This window comes from Curcuma longa, chromosome 3 (assembly GCF_044706935.1).
Source record: "Curcuma longa cultivar G26 ecotype Majalengka, Jawa Barat chromosome 3, ITB_CL_G26_1.1, whole genome shotgun sequence".
Taxonomy (NCBI): domain Eukaryota; kingdom Viridiplantae; phylum Streptophyta; class Magnoliopsida; order Zingiberales; family Zingiberaceae; genus Curcuma; species Curcuma longa.
The window spans coordinates 17,469,755-17,493,341 of NC_133863.1; the positions used below are offsets into that span (position 1 = coordinate 17,469,755).

At 48.3% G+C, this 23,587-nt stretch overlaps 3 protein-coding genes across 3 annotated transcripts; all 3 read left to right on the forward strand.

The window, feature by feature from the left end:
- The first annotated feature begins 1,789 nt into the window (after positions 1-1,789).
- LOC141824695 (uncharacterized) lies at positions 1,790-5,481 on the forward strand. The gene is made up of 7 exons (XM_074712025.1): positions 1,790-1,946; positions 2,675-2,785; positions 2,887-2,985; positions 3,076-3,186; positions 3,263-3,566; positions 4,422-4,561; positions 4,818-5,481. The coding sequence occupies exons 1-7, from the start codon at positions 1,809-1,811 to the stop codon at positions 5,352-5,354; spliced, it is 1,440 nt and encodes a 479-aa protein (XP_074568126.1). The 5' UTR covers positions 1,790-1,808; the 3' UTR covers positions 5,355-5,481.
- A 5,355-nt stretch (positions 5,482-10,836) lies between these two features.
- Positions 10,837-11,673, forward strand: LOC141823803 (uncharacterized). Its single transcript, XM_074711033.1, has one exon. It carries the CDS (start codon positions 10,837-10,839, stop codon positions 11,671-11,673), a length of 837 nt encoding a protein of 278 aa, XP_074567134.1.
- A 46-nt stretch (positions 11,674-11,719) lies between these two features.
- LOC141823804 (uncharacterized) lies at positions 11,720-12,502 on the forward strand. The gene is made up of 2 exons (XM_074711034.1): positions 11,720-11,866; positions 11,969-12,502. Exons 1-2 carry the CDS (start codon positions 11,720-11,722, stop codon positions 12,500-12,502), a joined length of 681 nt encoding a protein of 226 aa, XP_074567135.1.
- The last annotated feature ends 11,085 nt before the right edge of the window (positions 12,503-23,587 follow it).

A 23,587-nucleotide genomic window follows, 5' to 3' on the forward strand; every position in this document is an offset into this window, starting at 1 on the left:
CCTTACTGCATTCCGCTACAGCCCTGGCCGAGTTGATTGTGTTCCCCAACTGCTCACGTCCGACGCCTGTCAAGCTCCCGACCTCGTTACGTTCCGCTACAATCCCGGTCGAGCTAATTGTGTTCCCGAGCTGCTCTCGTCCGACGCCTGCAGAGCTCCCGACCTCGTTGCCTTTCGCTACAGTCCCGATCGAGCTGATTGTCTCGACCTGCTCACGCCTGACTCCTGTCGAGCTCTCTCCTTCGCTGCGTTCCCGAGCTACCTCAGCTGAGATACGTACTGGGATAGATCCTTTTCAGGTTCTTCTTGTCGACAGGGCTCGCAAAGGTTGAGGTAACCTATTATTGACTGGTGGCTTGACCATCGCTGATATTTAGCCAGAACATGAATAAAAGAAATTCAATTGAGGGGATGAATTCACCATCACACATATCTCTGATTACCTATGGAGATTTGTGGATTCTGTAGGACTACATGCACCTCCACAAGTTCACTATATACATGGTTGGTGTCGATGGGTATACCAAGGATCGTCTACTAGAGATATCAAACTTCTAGATTGTGATTTTTCCCTTCAGATATTTGGGTATTCCTTTGGTTGCTGAGTGATTATGCAAAACTGACTACAACACCTTGATTGACATAGTGGTGAGTCAGCTTACTTCCTAACCAAGGCACACTCTCTCTTATGCTAGAAAGCTAGAGCTAGTTAAGACAGTCTTATAGGATGTCGAGTGTAACTATCTTGCCAATCCCTAGTGGTGTGATAGACAAGCTATATTCCATCTGCTAGAGCTTTTGTGTGGACGTCCAAGTATCCCCTTGTCTCTTGGCCTACTATGTGTCTTCTAAGGGAGGTTATGGATTGCGAGATATGCATTCTTGGAATTCAACACTGATGACCAAAGTCTTAAGGAGCATACAACAAAAGAAGGACACACTATGGATATGAAAGATTCATCATAAGTATTTGTGTAGATCTGATTTATGAACATGACAAGTGAAGGCATTAGACTCACCCCTTATTGAGTGAATGTTGTAGATACAAGATACCATCTTGGATCGCACACAAGTATAGTAGAACAGATGACATCTTTGTTTAACAATTGGTATGTCTCATCTCGATAAGGCACCACAAAAGCATATGATTTTTTTCATTTGAGGGGCAATAGTTAGCTTGGACTATAGTGGTTTGGAGACTTCACATTATGCCCAAGAGTCTAGCTCATGGATGCTTACAGACGAATAGACTTCCTTATGCATAATGTAAGACACCTACCCTTTTGTTACGGGGAGTATGAGATCTTGGACCATTTTTTCTTCAATTACTCGGTTAGTCAAGCCTTATGGATCAAAGTGTACACTTGGTTAGGTATGTTGCATGCCTTTAAGGAGGAGATTAAAAGTTTTAGAGTGTATTACAAAGATGACTATTTTGACTATATTATGTATAGTTTGTTTTAATTGATAAATTATAAATTATTATAATTTTGATAGAGAGTTATAAAGATGGAAAGCTTTGTATTTAGATGTTTAAGTTCTTAGGTGATTTTTAATATATTTTCTCGATTAAAAAATAAAAATAATTTCTCAGACAGCTGGAAATTACATTTCCACAATAATCTCCAGTTGTTTCTGGTGGGTCCCAAAAACGCACGGCACCAAACGCGGCCCTTTTACTCCTCTCTCTCTTCTCCTATATTTCCGACCACTCTGTTAAAAAAAAGGCACGGCACCGATAGATCGAGGTTGAGGCCTGAGGAAGAGAGGAGAGAGGAGGAGGAGGGAGGAGGGAGGAGGGAGGAGGGATGCCGGGAAGCCACGATTACCGCTCGAGATCCGCCAAGCCGGTCACCGTCCATGGCTGCGCCCAGTCCGGGGACTTCGCCGGCTTCCAGAAGTGCCTCGATGACAACCCCTCGTTGCTCAACGCCAGAAACGCAGTCGTACGCCTTGCGCCGCCCTGCTTCTCTTCTTCCTCTGACTGTTCTATTTCATCGCCCGATCTCGTTGTTCTAGACACTCGTTTGGTTTTCTTCTTCTTTGTTTCGGCAGATTGCTGTCGTTTTCCTTGCCGTTTCTTGATGTTTATTCTGGACAGTGAGAAGTTAGATCTTGCGAATTGATTACTTTGTCGTTTAATTTCATTTGCACTTGTTTTCTTTTGTTTTGAATGATTTCCCTCCCCAATCACACTCAGTCGATGATTTAATAGACCAAGATCTCAATTGCAATTTGGCTTCTTGTTTGTAGGAGCTGCTTGTTGGCAGGTTCTCAGCGCTTTAATTGTCATTAGGGCAAAGATTTTCTGTTTTCTAGATTCTTGCTGGGAGATCTATCCTTTCATGGTTTTCATGTCGCTCAAGCTTGGGAAATCGGACTATGTGGATGGCCTAAACAATCTCATGTTCGCTTGTTAGATATTTTGTGTGGGCTGGATTCATAACATGGACTCACATGCCCGTTTGGATGCCTAGGATAATTTCTCCTCTTTTTGTTGTTTGATATATAATCTTGGGATCTCTTGGTATATCAGTGATTCGTTTCTTGCTTTGTGGTCTTGGTATTTATTTTGTTAGCTTTCTGTACTTAAATTAAGATCTTGAGAACTTATTCTTTTCTTCCACTATGTCAATCTAACAGCATTATGACTTCCGCCAACTATTAATTGTAGATGTCACAAACCCCTCTTCACGTGGCAGCCGGATATAACAATACCAGAATTGTAAACTACCTTCTGGAGTGGAAAGGCCTTGAGAAAGTTGAGTTAGAGGCAAAGAACATGGTAGGCTGAAGCAAATAATCCACTCTTACCAGTGTTAACTTTGGTAAATATATTCTCCTGTCTGATTGCTAACTGGCATTCCTTGTACCTATTTGTTGCAGTATGGTGAAACACCATTACATATGGCAGCAAAAAATGGTTGTAGTGAATCTGCAAGACTCCTGCTGGCGCAGGGTGCCTCACTAGAGGCAAAAGCCAATGTAAATCCCTTTTTAATCTCATTGAATATATTGCACCTGATTCTCATGTATCCTCTTAATTTATTTTTCCCTCTTTAATCTTTATTGCAGAATGGGATGACTCCATTACATTTGGCTGTTTGGCATGCACTGTGGGCAGAAGATTGTAGTACTGTGAACACATTGTTGGAATACAATGCTGATTGTAGTGCCAAAGACAATGTATGCTTTCATTGATATTGTATTATCAGGTTTGGTTAGAATCATTTGAAGTGAGATCTAATAATATTCTTTGTAGGAGGGTATGACCCCTTTAAATCATCCATCAGATGGTGCTAGTGGTGAGAAACTTCGAGTAATCCTTATGAAGCACATGGAAGAGCAAAGGAAGCGCAAAGCTATTGAATCATGTAGTGAAGCAAAAGCTAAAATGGATGCGTTTGAAGTAGCTATTTCAGGTATTATAGGGTTGCATGATCTTAAAATGCAATTGCGCAGATGGGCAAGGGGCATGCTTCTTGATGAGAAGAGAAGAGCATTTGGATTACATATAGCTCCAAGAAGGCCACCACATATGGCTTTCCTTGGTAACCCTGGAACAGGTATTTGATTTAATACACGATGAGGTTCTTCTCAAACATAGGATATACATTTTCAATTTGACATGTTATAGTGCCACTAATTTAGTCTACGTTTCTCAAATAGCAAACTAGTTATTTGTTCTTTAACTTGGATGTATATTTGAACATGAAAAACATGTGGTTGTCTCTATGAGTCATTCAAGAGGAATTTCCTATTTCTCATGTGATCAAACAATTTTAGGATTCCACCTAAAATCCTCGATATGTGTTGGTAGTAGCAAACCACTTTTGGGGGGATATGAGTCAAAGCCATGCTTTTGTTTCTATGGTAGCAACTAAGTGGCCACTCAATCATTAGCAATCAAGAGTTTTGTTGTCTCCTAGAGGTGTTCAATTTGGATCACTAATTGATTTCTAGGTTTCAAGATGAAACACAATCTCCTAATTAGTTTCCACCATTAAGTTTGGAACCTTGAATAAGACTGCTGGTGATAAGACTGAGGGTGAATTTTAGCAATCACTTATTTTGATTGAAGGTTTTTACCTGGTGCAATTGTTGAAACATTGATTCCTGCCAGGTTAATTACAGCACCTTTCTGATTCCATGCAAAAAATTCTCTCCTACTAGATTTGAAAATGGGAAAATAAAGAACCAAAAAACTGTTAGATTTTGGTATCACTAGTGATATAATCTAATGGTACTTAATGGTGGAAAACATCCTTGTAGTCGATGGCAAATAGTTGGACATATGCAACAATCTTATTGTTTAAATCCTGATTATCTTTGTAATATGATATTAAATGTTATCTTCCCATTCTCTTGCTGCTTCTATGATTTGGATATGCGAAGTGTTGAAGGGTTATTATCTTTGATAGGTAAAACAATGGTTGCTCGTGTTCTTGGTAAACTCCTTCATATGGTGGGAATTTTATCTACTGATAAAGTTACAGAAGTGCAAAGAACTGACCTAGTTGGAGAATTCGTGGGGCACACAGGACCAAAAACCAGACGAAAGGTATATGTGTACATTAATCATCAATTATCCTGGTATCATGGGGTTTTTGTTTGCATCTTTTGATCACTATGGCACCACGAAACATGTTTAATTTCTCACAACGTTGCTTTTGGTTATTAATTGCTTAGTATGACAGACACCTTCAAAATTTTGGAGGTTGTTGTAGTTAAATATCATATTGCAATATTGTAAATCTATGAAATCTTAGTGTTGTTAGAGTAATGCATCCTGATGCTAGATTGAATGATTTTCCCAGATAAGTGAAGCAGAGGGAGGAATTCTTTTTGTAGATGAAGCTTACAGATTGATTCCAATGCAAAAAACAGATGATAAGGACTATGGTTTGGAGGCACTAGAAGAGATAATGTCTGTGATGGACAGTGACAAAGTGGTGGTGATTTTTGCTGGGTACTCAGAACCAATGAAACGCGTGATTGAGTCAAATGAAGGTTTTTGCAGAAGGGTAACTAAGTTCTTTTACTTCGACGATTTCAGCACAACTGAGCTCGCACAAATCCTTCATCTCAAAATGAATAATCAAGATCAAAACAGTTCTCTCTATGGATTCAAGCTTCATCCATCCTGCAACATCCCTACCATTGCAGAGTTGATCGATAATGAGATAACTGAGAAACAAAGGAGAGAGATGAACGGAGGACTCATAGATCCACTACTTGTAAATGCCCGTGAAAGTTTGGATCTTCGGCTCGATTTTGATTGCACTGATATTGATGGGTTAGTGACGCTAACAATGGAGGACCTGAGAGTTGGTCTTCGACTGCTCACTCGCTGATGGTTCTTCTAGGTTGCTTAGAAATAATATTTCATTTCTTGTAGCCTGATTGATTACCTATATACAATGTGCCAAATTAATAAAAGTCCAAATTAAAGAGGCAAATGTACAGATCTCAAGTGTATAAGCTGAGATAATAAAATTGAATTCAAAAACACCCTATTAGCTGAGACAAACCTAGTCAACGCCCACGATTCAACTTGTTAGCGTGAGCGACTGGAATGGGTGGCCAAGATCCTTCTTGCCAAACATCAAGCCACATCCCTTCGGAGGCCTACCTGGCCCGCTTCGCTAATTTGAATTCCAATGGTTTTGCCCACCGGGCATAGCCGGTCAGTCGGTAGATAGGCCACTGGCTCGCTCGGAGTCAACCATGCATTGTACCCGAAGTCTTACCTCCAACGTCAATCACCACAGACACGGACGAACGGCTATCTGATACGGGTAAGGAGGTGAATTAAATGTAATTAAGCCACTACAATAATTCGTATGATTAATGAGGATCTTATTTATAGTATTGCAGATTAATGTACGAATAAAGAGAAAAAATTATTGCAAAAAAGATATTATTATAAAAAAAATGTAATCATCAATTGCATGATTATTTTAGATTGAGTTAATCACTAATCGGCATTTAATATGATATTTTTCTTTAAAGACAAACAAAATGCGCAGATTTAGATGCATTTTGCTATTTACTATAATGATATTTATTTATTTATTGATAATTTAAGTGTTCAAGTTTTATCCGATTAATTTTAAAGATATATGATCTTTCTCTCTAGTTCTAATGAATAAATCTAGTGTACAGTTTATAAGCACTTCGAGGAATCGATCCTTGATCATTACACCAATAATATTATATGTTCATCGTCTATACTACGCCCTACTGCTGCTGTTATGGGCGTAAGGTGCGGGACGCGGTTAGTCGAGTCCAAAAGCAACCAACTCGGTCTGGCCCGGGGCATCGCTGAGCCAAGCAGGATCCTCAAGGCGGGCTAAGAGCGGCGTAGAGCCGAGCTGGGCCCTCGAAGCGGGCTTGGAACGTCACGGAGCCCAGATCGAGTCGGATTCCCGACACCTCGGCCCCGAGCCGAGTCCTGCAAGTTGAATTGGAGGAATCAGGTAGGACTCGGTGACAGTTCTTCGCCAATAACGCCGTAGTTGGATCGAGGCTCATCCTCTTAAACACTTGGTACTGAATCCCTGTGCCGTACCCGTCGAGCCGATGTTAGAACCAAGCCAGATCCTCGAGTCAGGCTTCGAGCGTCACGGAGCCTAGATCGAGCCGGATTCCTGGCACCTCGACCCCGAGCCGCGACGACCCATTCAGGCATAAGGCACGCTGGCTTCACTCCTCTGCCCTGGCCCAATGCGGGTTTTCTCCTCTTTCCCAAAGACCACTCCCCCATTGTACGATTGTGAATGCCCCCCATGCCCCCTGCAACTCATCATGGTGATTCCCTAGCAAGTGAGCGTGACATGACCTCTCAAATACAAGTCAGTGATGTGACATGCGTGCTGACTATCCCTGCCTTCTGACACATTCATAATGTTGATGGGACTCCAGTCATATCCTTGATGTGACATGATACTCTAGACTTATATAAAGGTTGGTTCTGTGCTAAAGGGAGGTATGCAATCTCACAAACTCTCTCTTTTTGCTCTCGCTTCACTACAACAAATTTGACTTTCCGCAGCGTGCAATTAAGCTATCCGCAACGCACATTGCATGCTGCATAACTCCAAGCTGTTGAAAGTTACTTAAGCATCGGAGTGGTCGCGCCGGGGCAACCCCTGGCCTTCCCTCTCACGTTGTTTGTGAGTGACAGGTCCCGGAAGCTCCACGTCCTTCCTCGCCTCAAGCTCGCCCAAGTGTGGTGCTGAGAAGAGCTGCGCATCCAGAAGCGGATCTCAACAGGAACATATTTTGGCGTCGTCTGTGGGAACACAAAAGTCCTGGTTTGAGACATGCCAATGGATGACCTACAGCGACCTCATCTCCTCACCATGACTCAAGAAGACTTCGATCGGGCCGTGGCTGCAGTAGTCCACGCCCTGTCAAGGAATCAGCACGAAGCTCCAGCTCCTCCATCCCTGATTTCCACAAGACCAGTTGAAGTCCCTCCGATCCCGGCTCGTCGATTGTTCACGCCTGTGGAAGCTCCGCGAGGCCCTTCCATGAGACCCATGCAAGAGGCCGACTACTATGACGCCTCCATGGAATCAGCCGCTGACCAGGTTCCGGTCCGGGATCCTGTTCGAGGAAAGGGTCCCGAAACGGGAGAGGGAAGCGGAATGAACAACTCCCCCTTCGCGCGTCGAATCCTAGACGAGGAGCTACCCCGACACTTCAGGACTCCATAATTTCCTGATTACACGGGATCTACCGACCCGGAGGACCATATCGGGCGGTTTGAAAATGCGGCTTGCTCCACCAGTACACCGACGCCATCAAATGCCGAGTTTTCCTGACAACACTTGCCGGATCGGCTCTGCGATGGTTCAGTCGGCTGCCGCCATCTTCCATCGGCTCTTTTGCCGACTTCAAAGACTCCTTTCTACGACATTTCGCCACCAGCCGCACCTACCGCAAGACCTCGATGGACCTTTTCTCCATCAAGCAGAAGTCTCGGGAAACCTTGAAGGACTATGTACATCGGTTCAACCAAGTGGCGCAAGAGGTGCCCGCCGCCACCTCAGAAGTCCTTGTGAGTGCCTTTCTCTCAAGGCTTGATAGATGGAGACTTCTTCAGATCCTTGATCAAGAAGCCGCCCACGAACTTCGACGTCCTGCTGAGCCGGGCCGTCAAGTACATCCATGTGGAGGAAGCTCAATCGGCTCGGCGCAAAGAAGCTAACTCCAACCAACAGGGTGGACCCAGTCGGAATCCTCCGACTACCGCCTGAGCCGAGCGGAGGCCCCCACCTCAACTACTCCGGAGGCCCGATTCGGATCCTCACACCGCTCCCGCCAAGTCCAATCATCGCGCCATTCACGCCGTGGCCAGCCAGCCGGATCAGGCCGCCGGAGGCTGCCGATGGTTGCCGCGCTTTTGCGCCTACCATCAATCTCAGAGCCACGCAACCAGCGAGTGTCACCAGTATGCCCGGGAGCTTCGTCGGGCTGCTGAACAGCGTGCGCAAGGATCTCCTGCAACTAGACCACGGAGATCTCCCGCCAGGCGGACCAATCAGGAAGCACGGCCCCCTTCCCCTCGGCCTGCTCGTACCCGAGACCGTTCTCCTAGGCGGTCAGCACCTCCCTCGACAGGAGGTCCCCAGGGATGCCCAAGTCCCCCGTCGTGAAGACGCTCCGGAGGACAACCGCAATAATGCTCCCCGAGGGAGCATTCACATGATCACAGGGGGAGCCACTGACGGGGACTCCCATCGAGCTCGAAAGGCACATAGCCGACAGCTCGAAGTGTACGGAGTCGGCAGAGGCAGACCGACAGAGGGCCCGATCATCGGATTCGGGCCCCAGGACTTAGAAGGCATCGAGGTACCACATGACGATGCCTTGGTTATCCATGCCACTATCGCCAACTATGACATTGCCCGAGTCTTCGTGGATACAGGCAGCTCGGTCAACATCATCTTCAAGAGGGCGTTTGACCAGATGCAGATCGATGAGGCTGATCTGCAACCCATGGCCACTTCGCTGTTTGGATTCACAGGGAATGAAGTCCAACCTCTCGGGCAGATTACCCTGGCGATCTCCATGGGCGAAGAACCGCTGCGGAGGACTCGGCGCGTTCCCTTCATCATAGTGGATGCACCCTCCGCCTACAACGTCATATTAGGGAGGCCGACTCTGAGTGCCTTCTCGGCTGTGGTCTCCACATACCACCAGAAGATGAAGTTCCCTGTTGGAGACCAAGTCGGTGAAGCCCGAGGCGACCAGCGGACCTCCCGAAGATGCTACGTGGATATGGTCCGCACCGAGGCGAAGAAGAACCGGAGAGTCCAAGGGGCCGAGATCCATGCGGTCCAGGAGGCGCCATCCGCCACGAACTTTGAAGGTAAAGAGTCTCTGCAGGTCTGCCCGGACCGAGCCGAGACGATTGTACAAGTCGCGGCCGACTTACCCCCAGAGCTGAAAGAAGAACTTGGCGCCTGCCTCCTCCGGAACCAAGATGTATTTGCATGGACTTCTGGGGACCTTACCGGCGTCTCTCCTTCCGTCGCGGTCCACCGACTCAACACCATGCCCGACGCCCGACCCGTCAAGCAGAAGAGAAGACATTTCGGCCCGGAGCAGAACAAGATCATCCGGGAGGAGGTACAGAAGCTCCTGAAGGTAGGACACATCAGGGAGGTGCATTTCCCGACTTGGCTGTCCAACGTGGTGCTCGTGCCGAAACCAGGCAACAAATGGCGAGTCTGCGTGGACTTCCGAGACCTCAACAAGGCCTGCCCAAAGGACTGCTACCCGCTGCCAAGAATTGATCAGTTAGTGGACTCAATTGCCGGGTGTGAATACATATGTATGTTAGATGCCTACCAAGGCTATCATCAAATTCCACTCGATGTAACCGATCAAGACAAGGTTAGCTTTATAACAGCCGATGACACTTTTTGCTACACTGTCATGCCATTTGGTCTAAAGAACGCGGGAGCTACATACCAACGCTTGATGGACCGAGTGTTCCAGCATCAACAGGGCCGAAACATCGAAGTGTATGTCGATGACATACTGATAAAGACGACTCAGGGAGGAACCCTTATAGCCGACATAGAGGAGACTTGCAATACCCTCCGCCGATATGGACTCAAGCTGAATCCTGCTAAGTGCTTATTCGGCGTCCGAGTCGACCGGTTCCTCGGATACATAGTAACCGAAAGGGGAATCGAGGCTAACCCAGAGAAGGTGCAAGCTTTGGCGCAGATGGCTCCCCCGCGAAACCTCCGGGAAGCTCAACGGCTGGTCGGGCGCATCACAGCTTTGTCCCGGTTCATCTCCCGCTCGGCAGAGCGCAGCTTGCCTTTCTTCAAAATTCTAAGGAAAGCTCAGCGGTTCGAGTGGAATGCCGAATGCGACAAAGCTTTCGAAGAACTCAAGGAATATCTAACTCAGCTGCCCGACTGGCAAAACCGCTCCCAAGAGAACCACTGTGGATGTACTTGTCCGCCACCGACTCGGCTGTCAGCTCAGTTCTAGTCAAGAATGAGGGACAAAACCAGCATCCCATCTACTTCTCCAGTCACTTGCTGAAAGATGCCGAGACCCGATACACCGGCTTGGAGAAACTAGCATGGATCTTGGTCCTGTCGGCTCGACGGCTCCGGCCATACTTCCTATCTCATCCGGTCACCGTGCTAACCAACAGCAACTTGGGACGGGTGCTCACTCAGCCTGAGGCGTCCGGACGACTCATCAAATGGACAGTTGAGCTCGACGAATACGACATTCAGTACCAACCCCGCACTGCCATCAAAGCTCAAGCATTAGCTGACTTCCTCGTAGAGGTGCCAGGAGATGAAGCAGGAGGAAGAATGGAAGGTATACGTGGACGGATCCTCCAACAAACAAGGAAGTGGAGTCGGTGTGCTACTGGTTTCTCCAAAGGGAGAAGAGATTCGGCTTGCCATCCGGCTCAGTTTCAAAGCTTCAAACAACGAGGCCGAATATGAAGCCGCCCTCGCTGGTCTTCAGGCAGCTAAACGGATGGGAGCTTCTCGAGTACAACTATACTCTGACTCTCAACTGGTGTCTCAACAAGTAGAAGGAAGTTATGAAATCAAGAATGATCGGCTCCGTAGATATGCGACAGCCTTCATAAAGCTGAAAGCTGAATTCCAAGAAGTCCGCCTCCAGAAGATTCCCCGAGCCGAGAATCACAAAGCCGACGAGCTAGCCCGAATGGCTAGCTCCGTTACCGAGTGGGCTGACGAAGAACCAATCATCCAAGTGGCATTGGTGGCGCAAATAGACCAGCCTTCTGGCTCCACCGAGCCGAGTGATTGGAGGACTCCAATACTTGCCTTCCTCCGGACCGGCGAGACACCATCAGAGCCAGATCAAGCGCGCCTCCTCAAGAGAAGAGCTTCCCGATTCACAATGATCGGAGATCAGTTGTATCGGAGAGCCTTCTCCAGACCATTGCTCAAGTGCCTCGGTCCAGAGGATGCGGATTATGTAATGAGGGAAGCCCATCAAGGCTGTTGCGGCAACCATCCCGGAGGCCGATCTTTGGCTCGAAAGGTTCTTCTGGCCGGATACTTTTGGCCGACTCTTCAGGCGGATTCGGCCAGGCTTGTGTCAACTTGCATTCACTGCCAGAAGTACCAGCCCTTCAGCAAGCATCTCAACTGAACAACTGAAGGCGGCGACAATTGCATGTCCATTTGACCAATGGGGAATGGATATAGTCGGACCCTTCCCGATTGGGCCACAACAAAAGAAGTTTCTGTTGGTCGCCGTCGATTACTTCTCTAAGTGGGTGGAAGCTGAGGCCTTGGCACGGATCACAGAGGACGCGGTGCTGAAATTCCTGTGGAAGAATATTGTGTGCCGATACGACATTCCGCACCGACTTATCTCCGACAACGGGCGACAATTTCAAGGGAAGAAACTTCAAGAGTGGTGACAAGGACTCGACATTCAACAGGCCTTCACCTCAGTAGCCTACCCACAAGCCAATGGACAGACTGAGGTTGTCAACCGGGAGATAGTGCGCGGTCTAAAGACTAAGCTCGATCATGAAGGAGACAGCTGGGTAGAAGAACTTCCCTGCATTCTTTGGGCTTATCGGACTACGCCAAGGGAAGGCACCGGCATGACGCCCTTCCACCTGGTGTACGGAGGAGAAGCGGTAGTCCCTATGGAGGTAGGGGTCGAGTCGGATCGGCGACGATGCTACGACGAGGACAATGATGGTCGAAGACTCATGGAGCTTGACCTCGTCTCCGAAGCCCGAGACAAAGCTGCCACTCGGCTGACAGCCTACCGGCAACGTATGTGCCGCACTTACAACAAGCGAGTCATCCCTCGAGCTTTTCAAGTGGGTGACTTGGTGTGGAAGAAAGTTAAACCGGTTGGAGATGTCGGCAAGCTCGAGCCACCATGGGAAGGCCCGTACCGAGTGTCAAGAAAACAAGTTCTGGTGCCTACTACCTGTCCGACTCCTCCGGCAAGGAACTGACAAGACCGTGGAACGCCACTCATCTACGGCCATACCGAACTTAACAACTATTGGAGAATCTCTCTTCTCTCTATCTTCCTTTGTACTTCTCAATGTAAATGTTTCTGACAATGGAAGTACTTTTTCAGGCGACATTCCGTCCGTCTCCTCAAAGTCTCATTTTTCCAAGTCCTCAAGTTCAACCTCTCCCGACTCGGACATAGTCGGGATCGAGCTCAAATTCAGGTCTCGGACCTGCTCCATCAGCAATTGTCCTTTTCAGGGTTCAACCTCTCCCGACTCGGACATAGTCGGGATCGAGCTCAAATTCAGGTCTCGGACCTGCTCCATCAGCAATTGCCCTTTTCAGGGTTCAACCTCTCCCGACTCGGACATAGTCGGGATCGAGCTCAAATTCAGGTCTCGGACCTGCTCCATCAGCAATTGCCCTTTTCAGGGTTCAACCTCTCCCGACTCGGACATAGTCGGGATCGAGCTCAAATTCAGGTCTCGGACCTGCTCCATCAGCAATTGCCCTTTTCAGGGTTCAACCTCTCCCGACTCGGACATAGTCGGGATCGAGCTCAAATTCAGGTCTCGGACCTGCTCCATCAGTAATTGCCCTTTTCAGGGTTCAACCTCTCCCGACTCGGACATAGTCGGGATCGAGCTCAAATTCAGGTCTCGGACCTGCTCCATCAGCAATTGCCCTTTTCAGGGTTCAACCTCTCCCGACTCGGACATAGTCGGGATCGAGCTCAAATTCAGGTCTCGGACCTGCTCCATCAGCAATTGCCCTTTTCAGGGTTCAACCTCTCCTGACTCGGACATAGTCGGGATCGAGCTCAAATTCAGGTCTCGGACCTGCTCCATCAGCAATTGCCCTTTTCAGGGTTCAACCTCTCCCGACTCGGACATAGTCGGGATCGAGCTCAAATTCAGGTCTCGGACCTGCTCCATCAGCAATTGCCCTTTTCAGGGTTCAACCTCTCCCGACTCGGACATAGTCGGGATCGAGCTCAAATTCAGGTCTCGGACCTGCTCCCTCAGCAATAGACCCTTCTTAGGGCTCAACCTCTCCCGAATCCGATGTAGTTGGGATCGAGTTCTATTTCAGGACGCGGACCCGTCCTATCGACAACCGCCTTTCCTAGGGTCCAGCCTTTCCCGAGTCGAGTGTCATCAGAACCGACTCCCCGGTCTCGGACTCATCTTGCTCATAACCATGCCGGTTCAAAAATCGATTTCTTGCGGCCTTAGGTTATGTTTCCCTAACTTCTGGTCTCTCCGCTAACATCACCCTGTGAAACGCTAAGTTATGGAGTTCGCCAAACTTATATTTATTCGTCCTCGCGGAGGGAAGCACTACGGAGTCAAGAAGTCATACGAGAATATCTTAATCAAGAAAACGAAGCACATGCGAAGTTAAAGAGGAATCTATTTTCATTGATTTTCAAAATCAAAACAAGTTACATTAGTTGCCGAGTCGGTTACATTATTTTCCTTTTTTATCCGACTCGGGCAACTCGGCCCACACCTTTTTTATGTCTAAGAAATTAAAGGATGTGCCAAGGGGAATTACTCCCGCCTGACACACCTGCTTCAAAGCTCCCTCAAAGCCATACTGGAGCATCTTCGCCGTCTTCTTCTGATACTGATCGGCATATTCCTCCGACTCCAGCCAGGCTTCTTTAGCAGCCTGAATCCGTTGCTCCTCATCAATCTTGTAGGCGCCAGCTCATTTCTGGACTCGGCTAGGAGGTTATCGATGACCTGTTGCCCTTCCGTCAGGTCCTTGATCTGCTCTTTCATCTGGGCCGAGTCCTCAAGCGCCCGAGCCAGTTCTTCGTCTCGCTGAGACAGCTGGGCTCGGACTCGTTGTAGCTCCTCCTCCTTGGGCCTTAGCTGCCGCCAGCTCCTGCCCCAGCGCCTCTGCCTTATCTTGAGTAGAGAACAGTTGGACCCGGCAGTGGTTGGCCTCTTCGGATGCATCGGGCCGCCTCAGCGCGGGCATCGCTGAGCTCTCGGGCCACTGCACCGAATCCCGAGCCATCAGACTCTCATTCTGCTGCTCCAAGAAATGGATGTGTCGGTAAATCTCAGGCAGCCGATGGTGAAGCTCGATGTGCTCGGCCCAGACCTGCACCATGCATCACCTATTAGTCCTTAGCTACTGCAGAAAAATATTATAAGCTAATCTTACCCTCATCATGTTGTAGTTGTTGCGGCTGAGTAAATCTGACGTCGACAACATTGAGAAGCTATCGGGGCCGCGCAAGGCCCGTATTTGATCCATGACGCCTGTGACATCCTCCCACCGGAAAGGAGCGTTCGCAGCGATGCTGGGCCTTGCCCTCGGAAGCTCCGAGCCAGACCCCGGCCGAAGAGGGGAAGGTAGGGTGGATTTCCGCTACCCCCGTTGGACCCGAAGAAGCGGGGCGGGGGAGGTCGTGATAGCTGCCTCGCCAACCCCTCAGGAACGGGAGCCGACTCTGCCTCTCTCGGCCCTGCAGTTTCTTCTCGAAGAGCCGGTGTTGTCTCTCTCGGCTCGACAGTCGCTTCGCAGAGCCGGCATCAGCTCCTTCGGCTCTGCGGTCCCCTCCCCCGACACAGCAGTTGGTCTTGCCATTTCAGAGCCGGAGTCCAGACGGATTACTACGTCCGCCCCCGACTGTGCTGACTCGGCTGGCCTTGTTGGGACTTCTCCCCTCGGGGCTCTCGGCTCAGGTTGCCTAGTTCCAGCCGGAAATGACTTCGTTAATTTCTTCGGGCGCTTCCCCTCCTTGCTTGTTGAGGGCGAAGGACGCTTCGAGGCAGAGCGAAGGAAGGCTTCGCAGCTCGGCTCACCCCCTCGACTGGAGTTGTGACGAGGACTCCTCTCACGGACGGGGTCGAGTCGAGGTCTCGGCTGAAGCCACTCTCCTCTCGGCGCTCTGGGGACAACCACAGGAGCCTCCACTGAGACGGGAGGTGTCACCATCGCCTCGAACGACGCTTTGTTCCATTTCAAGTACTTGTTCGTCGAGGCGGCCATCCAGAGTTCGTCTGCAAGCAAAAGAACAAACTTAAATTAGTTCTTACAGAAGCTCGAGTGAGTAATAAGCCTTACCGATTGGCTTGGGACAACTCCGCTGCTATCGGACTCAGGCGCGCCCGATACAAGAGCCCTTCCTCGCTCACGAGCTGCTCGACGTCGTACTTCAATCCCCTCAGCAGCTCGGACACCTCCTTAAAGATCGAGTCCTCCTTGTAAGATCCTAGAGACGGTTGACTCGGGAGCTCGCTTTGCCACTCGGACGGAAAATTGAAGGGACTCGGAGGGCGAAGGAAGAAGAATCTATCCTTCCAGCCCTTGTGGGAGGTCGGATAATTGTCAAGGAAGTTACACCCGGCTCGGGCATTGAAGTAGAAGACGCCCTCCTCCTTCATCTTCGGGAAAAAGAAGAAGTGGAAGGTGCTCGGACTCAATGGGAATACCGTATACTCTAAAAACTAAGTAAAGGCTCCGCAAAGAAGTCGGAAAGAGTTCGGGGCTAATTGGTTGAGGGGAATACCGAAGTACCTCGAGACTTCTTGAAAGAACTCAGGAATCGGGAACCTAAGCCCTCCTTCCAGCTGACCTTGGAAAAAGGTCAAGTAACCGGGAGGAGGAAGACCTGGATGGTGACGGCGCTTGGGGACCTTAATCCTATACTCGCTAGGGATTTCATACTTTTGTCTGATATCGGACTGGGACTCGTCGGTGAAGGACGGAGGTCTTAGACTCATACCAAACTTCCTCTGACTCAGACGACATTCCTAAAAACCTACTTGTGGTTCCTACGGAGCAGAAAGACAAGAAGAAGGAAGACGACACAAAGGTTCAGAGCTTACTCAGAGGTAGAGGGGGTTCGCCGGAGAAGAAGACGAAGGCTTGAACAGAGGAATCACGCAGTCGATGGCACAGGCGCTCTGCTCCTTGCTTCCACAACCTCCTTTTATTTTAAACCTCGGCGAACCTCAATCGTCCGATTGAGCGGCTACGAAAAGGCGAGATATTCAATATCCAGTCACACGATGGGCATAATTTCCCAGAGCAGATCTCCTGACCGTCATGATGATGATTCGCAAATCCCATCGGATGTCGTGTTTTCATTAAATACGTGCCTCGGAAAAGACCTCAACCATGCCTTGCACGTGCGTGCCGCCAGGCCATGTCATCGACAGCCAAGATCGGACGCCACGTATCCCGAGAGCACCATGACGCTGGCAATCAAAACGCTTACGGTCTGGATACCTTCGGCTGGTATTCCGTTCAGGATTCGGGTATATCCTAGTCCACCCCGAGTGGACCGGTGCCATCCTCAGTATAACTCGGTAATGAAAATTCCTTCGGGACGGATCCCCATTCGAGTCGGCTACGCAGGCTCAGGCGGGATCCTCACCCAAGTCGGCCCTTATTTGAGACAGCTGCTCACCCAAGCCAACTCCGTATCTGAACTCTATCCACCAACTCCTTGTGAACCGAAGGCTTATAGCCCACTCGCCGGATGCGGACATCATCAGGGTTCGATCCGGGTCGACGCTCTACGGATCCGATGACCAAGACCTCTCAAACAAAAAATTTTCGGCTGAAGACCTGGGCAGATGACAAGAGTAAAATGAGAGAGTTTTCATTAATTTCGAAATTGGGAAGTACAATAACACTAGGAGTACAAAAACCCTCACCCTCTCCTCTCGGATTCGGGCAGTTCTGACCAGACTCTATTTATATCTAAAGAATCAAAAGAAAAAGTTCGAGGGGAACAACCCCGCCTCACCCACCTGCTTCAGTGCTCCCTCAAAACCGCGCTGCAGCATCAGGGTCGTCTTCTGTTCGAATTGATCAATATATTCCTCGGATTGTAGCCATGCTTGTTGAGCAGCTTGAACTCGGCTGGCCTCCCCGTCTTTGTAGGTCGCTAAGTCGGCTCGGGCTTTCTCCAGCTCTGCTTCGAGGAGTTTTCGTCCCTCCGCCGCCTCCTCGATCTGCTTCTTCTGGATGGCCGACTCCTCGAGGATTCGAGACAACTCCTCTTCCTGCTTAGCCAGTTGATCTCGAGCCTGTGTCAATTGTTCTTGATCTTTGGCCCGGGTCGCCTCCAACCTCTGCTCCAAAGCCTCCAACTTATCATGAGCCTCGAGCTGTTCAGCTCGGTACTGGTCGACCTCTTCATTGCTCTTGGCCGCGCTCGCCCTTCCTCATCTCGCTCCCGAGACCAGGTCCAAGTTTCAGGCTTTCACTTCGCTCAGCTCTTTGTCCACGGCGGTGAATTGGCGGTTTAATCGGAGCAGTCGGCTGTGCATCTCCATGTGCTCGGTCCAGGACTGTATCATAGCATGTGACACCAGTCAAACGTTGGGAAGACTAAATGAAGGAAGAAGCTATGAACTTACCCTCATAAAATTGAAGTTGGCGCGGTAGCTGAGCTCCGAAGTGGTGATTCCCTGGAACGAGTCAGCGCCGCGTATGGCTCGGACTCGGCTCATCATGCCCATCATTTCTTTGGAAGTGAAGGGGGCGTCAGCTGGCACGGGCGTGAACTTCATCCCTCTGAAGTCGATTGAGGGGAAGGAGGTCCGCACTCCTTCCGAAGAGCCAGCAGGACCCGACCCCGCAGGTCCCCTAGTTCCCGACGCCGAAGCTGCGGCCGTCGGCTCGGTTCCGGATGCCCGATCACCTGGAGTTGGTGCCCTCTCAATCACCTCCATTAACGGAACAGTCGGCTCGGCCGCTCTGGTCTCCGTCTCGGCCCAGGTCGTCGCCCGCTCTCCCTCCGAAGCCAGGTGAATCGCTTCACCCCTCGCCGATTGGGATGGCAGCCCCGGCTCGGTGGCCAGCATCGTTAGATCTGCGCCAGTCGGACACAGAACCGACTCGGCAACCTTGGAAGCGCTCACTTTCTTTGCGCGCTTCGCTTCTTCTCCTCCTTGTCTGAGGACCGATGGTGATGTTTCTTCTTCACGTGAGACTTGGAAGGTTTGGGAGGATGATCCTTCTCGGCTCGCGCCTGTCGTGCCCCTGACTCCTCTCGGGCCGGTTGCTCTCGCCCGAGTGGAGGTCTTCGGTCTCGGGCGCTACAGCCTCGGCCCTTTCTTGCTCTTAGGCTTCCACAGCTAGAGTAGCGGCTGGGACTGTAGGAGTCGCAAAGGCCCCGAGGACCGCCTTATCCCACTTCAGATACTTGTTCATCGAGATTGCCATCCAGATGTCGGCTGCATGCAAACAAAAAAGTTCAGTTAGTTCTTACAAAAAAGTACTCCTATTTCTTACCGAGTGGTTGTGACAGCTCTGCGGCAATCGGACTCAGGCCCCCACGGTATAGCAATCCTTCCTCGGTCATGAGCTTATTGACATCAAACTTCAAACCTTTCAGCGACTCGGCCATCGCCATGACCTCGGGATCGGTCCTGTGAAGTCTCAACGTGGGAGGAGTCGGGAGCTCGCGCTGCCACTTGGCAGGAAAAGGAATCAGACTCGGGAAATTGAATGAAGAAGAACTTCTCCTTCCATCCCTTGTGGGAAGTCGGGTACTTGTCGAGGAAGTTAATCCCTGGCTTGGCATTGAAGAAGAAGACATCGTCTTCCTTCTTCTTCGGATAGAAGAATAAATGGAAGATGGAAGGACGCAAAGGGATTTGATACAAGCGAGAAGACGAGGGCGACTCCGCAGAGGAGTCGGAAGGAGTTGGGGGCAAGTTGGTTAAGTGGGATGTGAAAATAGGTCGAGACGGCTCGGAAAAACTCTGGAACCGGGAATCGAAGACCGCCTTCGAGCTGACCTTGGAAGAAAGCCAAGCAATCGGGCGGAGGCGAGCACGGTCGTTGGTCTGGCTCGGGAACCCTAATCCTAAAGTTGGCCGGTATCTCGTAAGCTAATCTAGTCATGGATATAGACTTTTGAGGGAAAGGTCGACTCTATGGACTCATACCAAGGACCAGAACCCTCTTCCGAAGCCATTTCTAGAAAGAACGAAGGAAAGAACAAAAACTTACGGGATTCAAAGGAAAGGCGATGGAGTCACCAAGGAACTGAAAAGGAACGACGGAGTAGACGCACGAAGAAAGAAGAAGAGGCTCAAGAAAGATGATCGCGTGGCCGTCGTGCGTTCGATACCTCGCTCTATATATCCAACACCCTAACCGATCAGAGTCGTCTGATCGGGCGGCGGAGAATGAGCGGGGGCGATCGGCAGTCGTCCGATGGGCTCGCTCTTCAAGGCAGATCCTCTGCATCATGATGACGATTTACATGTCCCATCGGACATCACGCCGGCACGCCTTCATTAATGGCACCTCAGAAATGACTCCGCCACGTCATCAGCATATCATACCGTTGGCGGCACGGCTGGCGACGCTTGTAATCATCAAGCCCACGCGGATCACCATCTCCCTTCCTCCAAAGGAGAATGTGGTTCAACCACTCGCGATACCTGCCTTGACTCCGACTTGACTCACACTCGCCAACATCACTGGTCTAGTCAGTCAAACTCACGTCTCCTTCGACTAGACTAGTGGGGAGGCTTGTGTTATGGTCGTAAGGAGTGGGTCGCGGTTAGTCAAGTCCGAGAGTAGGCTATCGGGTCTGGCACAACACGCGGTCATAGAGCCCGGATCGAGCCGAATCCTCCGGCACCTCAACCCCAAGTCGAGTTGGCAGGCCGAGTCGGGGGAATCGGGTCAGGACCTGATGGAAGTCCTCCGCGACGGGTCGAAGTCCTCTCAAAAAGGTTCTCCGCTCTCGAATCAACCGAGCCGACTCCTCATACACGCGAAGCCGGATCAAGTCTCATCCTCTCGAACGCTCGGAGCCGAATCCCCTCACCGAACCCATCAAGTCGATGCGGGGACCGAGCCGGATTCGCAAGGAAACAGGCCCCTTCGCAAGGAAAGGCCAATTCGGCTTCATATGGACATCACCTCCCGAGCCGGTCCGGATCCTCGAAGCAACTTCCCCGACCGAGCCGAGTCGACCCATTCAGACGTAAGACATGCCGAGCTCCCCAGTTCTGCCCTGGCCCAATACAGGCTTTTCCCCTTTTCCAAAGACCACTCCCCCATCATACGGCTGTGAATGTCCCCCCTGCCACCCCTGCAACTCATCATGGCAATACTCTGACAGATGTGCGTGACATGACCTCTCAAATACAAGTCAGCGATGGGACATATGCGCTGACTATACCATGCCTTCTGACACATTCATAACGGTGATGGGACTTCAGTCATATCCGTGATGTGACATGACGCTTTAGACTTATATAAAAGGTTGGTTCTGTACTGAAGGGAGGTATGCAATCTCACAAATCTTCTCTTTTCACTCTCGTTTTCTTCCCCTCTCCACGAACTGACTTAAGCATCGGAGTGGTCGCGCCGGGGCAACCCCTGGCCTTCCTTCTCACGGTGTTTGTGAGCGCAGGTCCCAGAAGCTCCACGTCTCTCCTCCTCACTCAAGCTCGCTCAAGTGAGGTGCTGAGAAGAAGTCTGCACATCCAGAAGCGGATCTCAACAGCACCCTGCGACCGGAGGTCGACGTCCGCGAACGGGTGTCGCTCCCGGAGGACCGGCTCCGTGAAAAGGGCCAGATGCTGATATTGAGCTCCGCGGCGGCGGCCCCGTCTCCGCCCTTCCTCTCCTTGCGCCGATCCTTCTCCTCGGCCGGCTTCTTCTCCCCGACCGGGAAAATGTCCTTCCACCGCTTCGATCGAGTGGTTGGGAAGCACGAGATGGCGGCCGTTAGTTTGGCGGAGGGCACCAGCGGAGGAAGAGAAGACAGATCCGGCTCCAGCTCAGGCTCACGCTTGGATTTGGGACCGGGTGGGGCGTCAGTGTCGGCATAAGGGCGAGGACGGAGAGAGAGTTGGTGCAGAGGGAGGAGAACTCCATCGGCAAAGAGCTCATCAGCAGTTAGGAGCTGCGTTGGCGGGTCGCTTACCGCCCAGAACTCAAACTCCGGAGAGGTGGCAGAGGCGCTGCTGATTCGTCTCGGGCTTCCGTCCATGAATGCAGCCGAAAAATCGAAAAGGATTGACTTCGGTTGGAAAGAGGAATGTAAGGATAGCAGTTTTATATATTATATATATTTTCAGAAAAAGATATACAAACATAATTTTGCTATAATATATATATTTTTTTATTTTTTATTTTTTTTATAAATGAGCATCTCACTCTCAAATAAAATTAAATAGGTATTCCTTGTAATATTTTTATTTCAAAAATCTCCTATAATTTAATATTATTATAGTAGTCGTTAGTGGCTGTTATAATTGATAGACAGTACATAGTAATCCTTATAACGCGTAAAAATTATTTAATAGTTATTGTAACGTATTTATGATAAATTTAAAATTTATGATATACGATTATAATGTGTAAAAATTACCCAGTAGTTATTACAATACGTGGAAGTTATTTAGTAATTACTATAATATATTTAGAATAAATTTAGAATTTATAATTTATTTTGTATAAAAATTACTCAATAGTTGGTATGATATGTAGGCTGATAAAACATATTTATGATGTATTTAGTATTTAGAATTTAAGATTATTTAATACTATTATATCAAAATATTATTTATTAATTTAATCAAAATTATTATATTTATCAAAATTATTTTAAAATAATTATAGAAATTATTATGTAGTTATTATAATGTTTATTTTTAATTCTAACTTCTATTTGAATTTTAAATTCTGATCATTTTATTTATTTTTTAAATTAATTTATCAATATGTTACATATTGACTCCAAGTGATGATAGGAATACACAAAGTGGCATCTTTGTAAATTTTTTATTTATTGTATAATAATTTGAATAATAATAATTATTATTATTTACCTACTGTTATGGGTAACTATGAATGAGTAAAATATTTATCTATGTCGGAGCGAGCGTGTGTGTCTGCAGCCCGGCCACATTAAAAAGGGTGGTGACTAATGAAGAGCAAAAATACTGGCAAAAACGATGACACAGCCAGCCCTTTCCATGGTCGTTGGATCCGACCTTCCCGGACGGACCATGTTAGCTACCATTTATTTGGTCATGCCATCGCTTTGGACTATGGACACTTTGTTGCTTCAAATTATGGTGCCACGGTGAATTATATAGAGAGAATTCGAATGAGATCCAGTAGAAAAATCAAAAGAAATAAAGTCGTATCAATGACACACCTGGCCCATAACAATCTTTACAAATTTCATTTAAGATGCATGGATTAAGTGGTATTAGTTGGGCTAGGCCAACCACAATTTGACCTATTTAACACCATTGATTAGCTCATGCTCAGCATGGTTCGTCAAAATCAAATTCATGTTAGGTTACACCTAAACCATTTATGAGATTGATAAAGAATTTAAGTTAGATTTCTATTTATCTAAGGTATGTGCTAAGTTGGGTAGACTCTATTAGGTATGCAGGTTGATTTGATATGACTAAGGAATGTGATGATTTAATGGCTCAAAGTCCGTAAGATCAAAAAAGGATGATGTTTTTGAAGGATTATAGGATGACTAACCCTGGGGGGTTAGGAACCAAGTAAATCCCGCTTGTCCCCTGTCTGTGTTATTCTAATATTTCCGCTGCTTAATAGTTTGTACAGATAAACGAACGATTTTCGAGAAAAAGCGATACGCGCTATTCACCCCCCCTCTAGCGCGTATATCGATCCTACAATTGGTATCAGAGCCGGTGCGCTTCTGATTGGACTAACCGCCAAGGGAGCAAGACGGCAAAGATGGAGGGGGAAAAAGGTATGATTTTAAAAGTTAAATTTAAACGAAAAAATCAGAATTGGGGGAAGCGTAAGTCAGTTAAATTACGAAAATACCCCTAGGTTGCATGAGCATGCTAGAATTTCTGTTTCTGCAAAATTAGATAATTTTTCTTAAATTTAGAAAATTTAGAAAATTTTTTGAAAAATTTAGACTAATTTAAAAAAGTCATTCAAATTTGAAAAATTCAAATCTTAAGATAAATATAATTCAAATTTATCTGTCAAATAAAAATTAGAAAATTTAAATAATTTGACTAAATCAAATTTGAATAATTCAAATTTGAAAAAGTCTAATTTTGAATAATTCTAAATTA

Excerpts from the sequence above, each read along its gene's own strand:
- LOC141824695 (XM_074712025.1), top strand. The coding sequence starts at position 1,809 with ATGCCGGGAAGCCACGATTACCGCTCGAGATCCGCCAAGCCGGTCACC. Across the intron at positions 2,786-2,886 it reads AGTTAGAGGCAAAGAACATG|TATGGTGAAACACCATTACA; the intron begins GTAGGCTGAAGC and ends TATTTGTTGCAG. Across the intron at positions 3,567-4,421 it reads CCTTGGTAACCCTGGAACAG|GTAAAACAATGGTTGCTCGT; the intron begins GTATTTGATTTA and ends TATCTTTGATAG.
- LOC141823803 (XM_074711033.1), top strand. The coding sequence starts at position 10,837 with ATGAAGCAGGAGGAAGAATGGAAGGTATACGTGGACGGATCCTCCAAC.
- LOC141823804 (XM_074711034.1), top strand. The coding sequence starts at position 11,720 with ATGGATATAGTCGGACCCTTCCCGATTGGGCCACAACAAAAGAAGTTT. Across the intron at positions 11,867-11,968 it reads AATTCCTGTGGAAGAATATT|GCCTTCACCTCAGTAGCCTA; the intron begins GTGTGCCGATAC and ends GACATTCAACAG.